We start from the raw sequence: 9,248 nt of genomic DNA, 5'->3' as shown, positions 1-9,248 counted from the left end.
AGCGCGGTGGGTGCCGGAGGGTGCGAGGCCCGCCCGGCCCGGACTACACTACCCACAGTGCCCCGCGCCCGCCGCCGCGCCACCCCCACCGCGCATGCGCGTCACCTCGGGTAACCTCTCGCCGCCGCCGCTCGGGGAGACGGCGGGTGGAGGGGGCGGAGCCAGTTGGTTTGGTGACGTAATAACAGCGCGACGCGCCTTGGCGTTAAATGCTTGCGCCGGCGCCATGAAGGGGCTCGGAGAGCGGTGAGTGTCGGCGCTGGGCGCGGTCGGGCGGGCCCGGAGGGCCCTGGGGTGTGCCCGGAGGGCCCTGGGGTGTGCCCGGAGGGCCCTGGGGTGTGCCCGGAGGGCCCTGGGGTGTGCCCGGAGGGCCCTGGGGTGTGCCCGGAGGGCCCTGGGGTGTGCCCGGAGGGCCCTGGGGTGTGCCCGGAGGGCCCTGGGGTGTGCCCGGAGGGCCCTGGGGTGTGCCCGGAGGGCCCTGGGGTGTGCCCGGAGGGCCCTGGGGTGTGCCCGGAGGGCCCTGGGGTGTGCCCGGAGGGCCCTGGGGTGTGCCCGGAGGGCCCTGGGGTGTGCCCGGAGGGCCCTGGGGTGTGCCCGGAGGGCCCTGGGGTGTGCCCGGAGGGCCCTGGGGTGTGCCCGGAGGGCCCTGGGGTGTGCCCGGGCCGGTGTCTGTGCGTGGTGGGGCCCGGAGGAGGACGGCAGGACGGCGGGGGTGTAACGCGTCGACGCCGGGCCCGCCGCCGCTGGTCCCGGCCTGCTGCGGGCACCGTCGGGGCCGCCTCAGCACCGGGAGCCCGGAGGTGGCTGTGGAGAGGAGCCTGCGGCGGGGCCGCGGCCTCCTGCCCGGGGGCACCTGGAGCTGGGGTGCGCCACCTTCCTCCAGCCCCGAGTGGGGAGCTTGAGGGGTTGGGGCGCTCGCTTGGTGCGTGGGCCCGAGGTGCCGCGGAGGGACAGTGGTGGGGGACTTTTTGGTGCTTGCGTGAAGACCTTTGCTGTGGCTTTGCACCTGCTGTCCTGGGGAACGGGTGTGAATTTGGAGCAGGGCTCGTTGTCCTTGGCTGGAATGCGATGCGTAGAATCACAGAACACTTTGTGTTGGGGGGACATTCCCAGCTCCCCAGTGCCCCCCCTGCCATGAGCAGGGACGTCTGCACCAGCTCGGGGTGCTCAGAGCCCCGTCCAGCCTGGCCTAACCCTCGGTGTTAAAATATTTCTTTCTCATGTCCAGCCTGAATCTCCCTTTAGTTTAAAAACTGAAACAGTGTGGTTTGCCTAGGATTTGTGCTTTCTGGTGAGGAATTACAGCTGGAGAGTATCTTCTTGCTAAGATAGGGGTGGTCTGATTTAGTTGGTAAAGTGTGTTGGGCACATGGTGGACAGGTGGGAAGAATGAGGATGGGAAATGTCACTTTTTTGAGCCTCATCTCCAGGAAGGTTTCTAAATCCCGTTGGAAGCAGTCCTGGGAGCAGCTGGGACAGCTCTGGGCCCGTCAGCATTTGCTCACAACCAGCAAACCCTGCTCCCCTTCTCTGAAAGGAAACCCCGGTGCTCAGGGCTGAAAATCCACAGCTGTTTCAGAAAACGTGGCTTCCTAACTTAATCCTTCTATCCATGGAGAACGTAAATTAATAATTAACCTCTGCCATCATTCAGTCCACACCAGAGAGAGTAGGCAGTGTGTGTCTTGTTTGGCTGTAGTTCTCCCTAGGATTTCCGTGTGGCTTTGTTTGTTTTTTAATCTTTGTTGTGTGCTCACCGCTCTGTGTTCTGTGCAGGGAGCACAGGCTTTGAGACACGGTTTGTGTGAGTGTGCTAATTCTTTATTTGACTTTTACTGACTTGTTTCCTTTGTCAGCAAGTGCAGCTGACTGTGCTTTGAAGGCAGGTACCTGGTTCCTGTGTCCTGCTCTAAACCAGCAGGTAAATCTGCTGAATTCACAGGGCTGTGTTGAGCAGAGGCGGCACCAGGTGTGCTCTGCTGTTTCCAGGTGCTGGTCCCAGTAAAACGAAGCTGAGCTTTCTTTCCATAGGGACTAGAATAGATTTTTTTAGAGTTTTTTCATCCTGACATGGACAAGAATATAACACAGAGATCTATTTTCAGGTTTCTTGCAGGCAGCTCTGTAAATGTCTGTTCTCGAGCACAAAGTGTGTTAATTTTGGGGTGGTGTTCTAGTGTAATCTCATTGTGGCCTGATGATTTTAACAGCTTGTCTTGTTACTACTTGCTGACTATTATAATAATTTTATTCTGTTGTCTGCAAAAGTAACAGAGATGTGGAAAAAATGAATCAAGCGGATTTGCTAACTACTGGTCCACAGAATAAATACCCACAGTGGATGCTTATACAGAAGCAGGATGGAGCTGTGAGTGCTCAAAAGGTATGCTCTAGGCGGGGGGGGCTTGCTTTAGAGGCAACAACATGGGCCCACATGCTTTCAGTTAGAGCTGTGCCTCTGATATCTGTTATCAGACTCTTTGCAGCTGTTTGGTCCTGTGAACTGTCATGAAACTGAAGTACCATTGTGTTGTTCACTTTACTTTAGCTTCCTGATATCTTTTTAAAATCAAAATATAATATGACATTCCAAGGCTGCTGCTGTTACCTTTGCAGGAATTTCATCCTGGCTATTTTGAATTTCAGTGATGAAAACACTCGAGTATTGGGAGCTCTTGGTGCATTGCTCGCCCGGGCTGGTGGGCTGTGCACCCGCAAGGACTGGGGAGTCAGAAGAACTCACTGATCAGCAAGATGATGTTGAAATTTCTGGTGCTCGAGGAATGTTAATGTGTCCTTGAGTGGGTTTTTTTCTGCATATATGAGCTGATTCAGTATAAAATTTCCCACTAGAAGGGTCCTCCCCTGGAACGTTTGAAACAGCTTTAACATTTGGGAGACTAATGAATGAGAGAAAAGCAGAAGACTCAGTGGAGTGGTTTTTCTTCTGTGAAGTGGGAATTAAGAATTAGTAGCATGGATATTAAAAATGCTGATTCAAAGCCACCTGGCCTGTGTTTCCCGTGGCACTCTGCATCAAGCAGCCCTTTCAGGAAGGGCTTGGGTGGAAACTTGGCCCTTTGTTAACTGAAGGAAATGTTTCGTTGTGCAAGTGTAAAATCAGCAGTGTCTTTGGTGTGGAATCTCACCCTTGGAGGCAATTTATTGTTTCTGAAACTGCATTAAAATCTGTTTCATGTGTTGTGGCCTTGGAGTGACAAGATTTTGTTCAAGTGTTTTTGTGTGATGCTTAACCACTTCTGTTGTTATTGGCATGGTGGCTTACTTGCATATTTTTAACCATCCTGAAGGTTTTGGAGCCAGGTGAATGTCATCAGGAGTTTTGTATTTCAAGTAAGTTTATCAGTCAAATTTCAGTGAATACACTTCAGAAAGGGGGAGAATGCCAGCTGGAGGGTTCCTTTTCACCCTCTGTGCTGAAGGCTTGGATTTGTTAACCAGTATTCATCTGCTGATGGAGGATATCCCTGCTTTTAAATATTGCATGTGGTTTGAAATCCCTGGAGTTCATGTAAATATTTGAAGTTCCTTGCACAGAATATGTGGCAGGGTTGAGTGAAGTGGGCTGCCCGAAACACGGGGACCTGAGCTGCTGCTCACAGCTCTGCAGGAGCGGAGTTGGCGGAGGATTAGAGCCTGACCAGCTTCGGATGACTCCAACAACGACTTTATTTAAATTGTTGCCCATTTTAAGTACTTCTCCCCACATTTCTAGGTGTGAAGTGCTACAGCATTTGAAGCAGCTTTGAGGGCGTTTCGATGCTGTCAAAAATTGATTTTTTTTATCCCCTAATCTTGACCTTGGGAAGAATCCGAATAAACTAAGTTGAGGTGAAAATGCAACCAGTGTGCTTCCAGTCCCAGGGCCTGGAGTGAAGCCAAGAAACTGGGGCATGAACCCACATGTTTCTATAGAGGGTGGGCTGTCACCCTGTGCGTTGCTGGTGCCGCCAGCCCTGCGTGTGACACGTGGCGAGGTGTGGGTGCCTCCGGGTGCCGGCCCTGCTGGGACAGAGCGGGTGCCTCTCTGTGGCTGGTAGAAGAGCCTCTTCCCAGTGTCTTTCTGTTTTTTGACAGAAGTGTGCTGTTCAGAGGAGCGTTTTGGAAGAGGGGCTGCCGTTCCTGGAGTTCAGCGGCTCCATCGTTTACAGCTACGAAGGCAGTGACTGTTCCCTTCTCTCGGAAGATATCAGGTAATAGCTCTTACTCTGCGGGTTTTCTTTCTCCTTTTTTTTTGAGTGCTTTTTTCTTTCTGAGAAGGACTTGGCTCCTCTGTCTCCCTCTCCTGATTTGATGTGTATGGAGGTCAATGGTGCAGCCAGAGCAAGCACCTGGTTGCGTTGGCTGTCTGATTACATGCAGCAACTGTCTTGCTTATTGATTGCGAGCACAACCAACCTGTTTCCCGTGATGGAGGATTACCCTGTGAGGCGTTTCCCTGGTCTGTCTGCAGTGCATGGTGGCTTCAAAATATAGATGTTTTTTTCCATGATGTGGAGCAGGATTGGCTTCCATTTGGTCTCTGGGTGGGAGATGCCGTTGCGAAATCTCGCAGTCCCTTGGGGCAGAAGCAGCAAAGGTTCTAGCACAGTTTCTGTGCCTTTCATGCTGTGGACAAACCCGTGGACTTCAAGTGACTTCACAGGGACATAGGAGCTGTAAGGAATCAAGCATATGTATTAACTTCTGAACTATATGTTCAAAGTAAAAGTAGTAAATCCGTGATGCAAATGGATTATTAATTTTTCCCCTATTTTTGCATAGTAGAACTCATTAGTGGTGGAAAAAAATTATATCGAACTTCCAGTGCAGTGGAAGAAATAAATGACAAGGGAAAAGAAAGGATTCCGTGGCCTTTTGTAAGTGGAGGTTTCCGGGGCCTTGCCACGCTGCTGCCTGTGTGCAGCAAGATCTGCTCCGCGTCTGGCTGCTTGGGAGGGATTCCTGCAGCTCTTGGGATCCCCTGGGATTTCACCACCCCACAGTCTTGATTTTCAAATGGTTTCTGTGTCCTGGAGATGGAAAAGGAAAATGTGATGGCTGTGATGCTCTTAATTATCTTTGTGTAAGCTAACTTAAGGCTGGTATTTTAAATAGTGGTAGAAGAAAGGTTAAACATGAGCAATAGTGTGTGGCTTGGTTTTGTTTTTTCTAGGCAGAGTTTATCAGATGGGGCCGCTGTTGGGTTTGATATTGAATGGCCACCGTCATATACTAAAGGAAAAATGGCAAAAATAGCTGTAATCCAGATATGTGTGACTGAGGACAAATGCTACTTGTTCCACGTCTCCTCCATGTCAGGTACTGTACTTCCTCCCTTATTAGCCAGGCCCTCTGCTTATTGTGATTTAGTTAGAATGGGAACAGTAGTCGATATTTCGCACTACATTTGGCGGTACAAATCCATCCCTCTTCTCTTGCCTATAATAAATGGATTTATTCTTAGCGTGTTGCCCATGGCTATCAAGAGGATGTTAGCCCAACTCTCAGGTTCTGAACAGGGTGAAAGAATTGTCCTTGAGGATTTTTTTCTCTGTGGGAAGGAATATTATAGTTGGGTTTAAAAAGATTCAATTCCTTGCTTATGAGCTTTCATTTCTGTGCCAAAATAAACGAGGAACCTAAATTTAGCCGCCTGTTTCTTCATAATTTGGCTTCAATAACAAAACCCCTCAAAAATTCTGGTGGTCGTGCTGTTTGTTCCTAGTACCTGCATTTTGTGAGGCTGGATACCTGGTGCGGCGCAGCTGTGGAGAAAAGCGGGGGAAGATGTGCCTCACCAACCCAGATTCATTATGGATCCGAATAAAAGCTTCCAAATAGGCAAAATAAGAATGGGGGAAAGAGGCTGCAATTTTATAACCTTTGGTTTGAATGTTAGATTGAAACTACGCTGGTGAGATGTCTCTGATTTCCCTGGGGTGTGCATGCTGCCGTATAATAGCTGTAATTTTAATGTTGGTGTTCAATCCTTTGTCATTTGTAGCAAATGGGGTGGAAATTTAATTGCCGGAGTCTATTCAGTCCAGGAGGCAGGAAGGTACACGTGCACAAAAGGAGGTTTGCAGGGGGAAGCTGGGGGAAGAAGAGTCATCAAGAGCCAAGAGGCTTTTGGTTCTCCAGGTGCAGACGTTTGTGGGTTGCTGCTGCTGCAGTTGCACGTGGGCTGCTGCTCGCCAGGCGTGTTACAGCAGAAGATGGCGCTTCCGCATGGAATCTTGTCTGGAGCTGTTGTTGTTCCCGATGGGAGATGCCCCTTGGGCTGGTGAGGTGTGTCAGCCGTTTTGTGGGAGCTGCAGCCAATTTCTGCTCGTTATTCAGAATAAGTTGCACTTGCAGAAGTGTCAGTGTTGGCTGAACTACCCAGCTGGATAAGGCTCAGGATTTTTTTGTTGCAAAAAATACGTACTTTTGCAGGAGGAAGAGTGGAGAGTTGTTGGACCGTATAAAGGCATCATGTGAAGGATATAAATTTAATACATGTTGATAGTTTTCCAGTTCTTAATGTCCTTTTTTCAGATTGTAACCTTCATGTAGTGTTAAACCAAGACCTTTTCAAGTGGTGATTTTGTGATCCTTTGAATCAGACCTGCAGCTTCCCGGCCCGGCTGGTTCTGGCTGGTGTTGCACGAGTGTCTGTGCAGTGTCAGCAGGAGACATAGGAGTGTGGAGTTGGTTGTGTAACGTAACATCCGTGATGCCAAGTGATCGTTGAAGGGTGTAAATACTTAGTACAGTAGAGAAAGAATGAAATTGGCCCTGAGAAGCAAGTTGGAGCCTGTGTACTGTGTGTTTGTGCGACACTGCGTGTCTGTAGGTGCTAGAATCACCCTTGACACAAATTGCCAGTATCCAGCTGTGGGTTCCTGAAGGTAAGTATTTAAACAAGATGCTCCGAATTTTAAATAGCAATGAACACAGAGGGGAGGAAAAGGCGCTTTTGTTCAAGTGCAAAGTGTCTGAGACTGTTCTCTCTTATAGAAACCAGGTTGGAAAGCCGTGCGCCTTTATTCAGCGCTGCTAACTCGAAAATACCCTTTGATCCAGGATGGCTGTGCCATCAGTTCGGGCTGAATGCAATAGAGTACTTGAGCGTCTGTGCGCATCCGTGAATTTATTTTCCTACTTAAGAGCCAAGGTTGTGTGTGCTTGGGGGAGGAGCTGGGTGGAGAATTGTGTTGCAGTGGTGTCGTGGGCTCAGCCCAGGGCTAGCACTGAGTGAGCCTCCACGGAACCTGTTCTCCTCGTGATTCCCCACGCTCATGGCTTCAACTGTTTCCCATCAATGCAAAAGAGAGTAATGGGGGAAGATTTTCATGTGGACAATAGGAAAATAATATTACCTTTGGTTTTGAGCATCCAATTCTTGCAATTCAAGTATCTTATGCCCGTAGAGGTTCTTTTTTGTTGCCATGAGGTCTAATGATCACCTAATGATGGAATAATGATGTTGAGTTTTTCAGCTGAATTTGTTTTCAGATGCAGAATGAATTTGCATATTTCAAGTGTTTGGTTCCTGCTTGTCTGCAGATGATACGTTACAACCAACTGGGCTCCCAGTACTTAGAGAGTCCACGCAGCTGCCTAAACACAACAACTTTGAGGGCTTTTCCTGAGAAAGTGGCCTTTGTGCTAGCGTTTTGTCGTTTCCATTAGACTTTCTGCCATTTTCCAGTATTAAGTTTCTGATGTTTGGGCTTCATCTATTTTAGGTTTTCCCAAGGGACTCAAAAGGCTGCTCGAAGATGAAACAATTAAAAAGGTTGGCGTAGGAATTGAGGGAGATCAATGGAAGCTGATGAGTGACTTTGAAATCCAGCTGAAGAGCTTTGTGGAGCTGGCTGACCTGGCTAATGAGAAAGTAAAACTTCACACCTTTCTGTTGTGGGAGGGGAACTTGTTATCGTGCTGTGCAAGAGGAGGTGTCCTTGTGTTCACAGGAGTTCAGTCCTGATAGCGAATGTGTTCCGTAGAATAAAGGAGATGTATTGCAATTTATTCTTCAGAAGAGTGAGTTTAAAAGGAATTCTCAAGAAAATGTGCAGAATTAAGTGGTGTATTTCACTGAGCCAGTTCTTAATGAACATTTGTCTCCTCTCAGACCTGCTCACCTTTTGCATGTGCAAGGTACGGCTCTTCAAATGCAGCTGCTTGTATCTTTTCCTGTGGGTGCTGGCAGTGGGCAGGCCGTGCCGCTCAGGGTGCTGTGGGAGGGAGGTTTCCCTCCCGCTGGACACGGGCAGGGAGCGCCGGTCTTCCGTGGAGCTCTCCATCCTGAGGTGTCACATCATCTGGAGCCATAAAAATACGTTCCCTTCTGTGACTCTGAAGCCATTGTCACCTCTGCTCTCATACAGGTGGTGTTCCCCAGGCCTCTTATTGAGCGGCAGTGTTGCAGTGGTGCCCCACAAATTTCAGCATAGGTGGATTTTAGTTGGATATCATTTGATGTAGGGAGATCTGTGCCCTCTTATCAGCGCATAGAGCAGGAAGCTCCTTACCTTCCAGATCCTCTTGCCATTCCTAGTTCCAGCGTGTCCCTTTAAAGCTTTTGTGTCTTTTACATGCCAAGTTTTTCCTTCCCTGTGCTTGATCTCTATGCTCTTCTCCTTCCTTCTGTGCTTTTTCTGTGTGTTTGGTAGGATAATAGGAACAACTCCAGTTTCCTAGTGGAGGACAGAGATTTGGGCTCAGAAATAATACTGTTTATGCCTTGTTTCTGTGCTTTACATGCCTGGTGTAAGTAACTCGCAGTGGGAGAGGGACATGCTCTGCTACCAGCATTCAGGGCAGTGCTCTCCGTGTGGACCACCCTGAAGTTTCTATTCCTAGCGGGTTGGAAGTTGTGCACATTAAACTGGTTTGCTGGAGCAATAGAAGGGGCTGTTTCTTTCCGAGCTTGCAAGTTTCTGTAAATCAAGGCTTCTTTTTGGTGTTTTTTTTTTCGATCCCCCAGCATCCAGCTCCTGGGTATTTTGTCATGGAGCTGAGCAATGTGATCTCTGATAGCAGCTTTAAAGCTTTCTGCTGAGGAGAAAACACACCAAAAATAAACTTGAAAGCGAAGCTGGAGAGAACAAAGAGTAGGGTTATGTATCATGGCACAATGCGAGGGGGAGGGCTGGGGGAACCCAAAATGAAGGGCTGGGAGGTGTTTTGGTCCCCGCTTGAAGGGGTTGAGCTGCCGTCACCGCTGTCAGGCTCCGCGGTTGTGTGTGTTCTGCACG

The 9,248-nt window shown here is 49.3% G+C and overlaps 1 protein-coding gene across 15 annotated transcripts in view; it reads left to right on the top strand.

Moving 5' to 3' along the window:
* Nucleotides 1-79: 79 nt before the first annotated feature.
* The window catches only part of WRN (WRN RecQ like helicase), a 37,025-nt gene continuing 27,856 nt past the window's right edge, over nt 80-9,248 (top strand). For 5 of the 15 annotated variants that reach the window (XR_010472481.1, XM_065062445.1, XM_065062444.1 and 2 more), the window contains exons 1-5: nt 80-246; nt 2,269-2,383; nt 4,099-4,214; nt 5,177-5,322; nt 7,734-7,882. Coding sequence is in view for 13 of the 15 variants with exons in the window: in XM_065062445.1 (XP_064918517.1) it covers nt 95-246; nt 2,269-2,383; nt 4,099-4,214; nt 5,177-5,322; nt 7,734-7,882 (678 nt within the window). In the remaining 2 variants the exon portion in view is untranslated. Of the gene's footprint in view, nt 247-574; nt 865-950; nt 1,922-2,268; nt 2,384-3,311; nt 3,355-4,098; nt 4,215-5,176; nt 5,323-7,733; nt 7,883-8,085; nt 8,149-9,248 lie in introns of those variants that run through there. The other 10 variants (XM_065062446.1, XM_065062443.1, XM_065062449.1 and 7 more) reach the window with 9 other exon arrangements.

The sequence above is a fragment of the Columba livia genome, chromosome 4 (assembly GCF_036013475.1).
Source record: "Columba livia isolate bColLiv1 breed racing homer chromosome 4, bColLiv1.pat.W.v2, whole genome shotgun sequence".
Lineage (NCBI taxonomy): Eukaryota > Metazoa > Chordata > Aves > Columbiformes > Columbidae > Columba > Columba livia.
The sequence above is the reverse complement of the archived record's forward strand: the minus strand, read 5'-3'. Positions and strand labels throughout refer to the sequence as shown.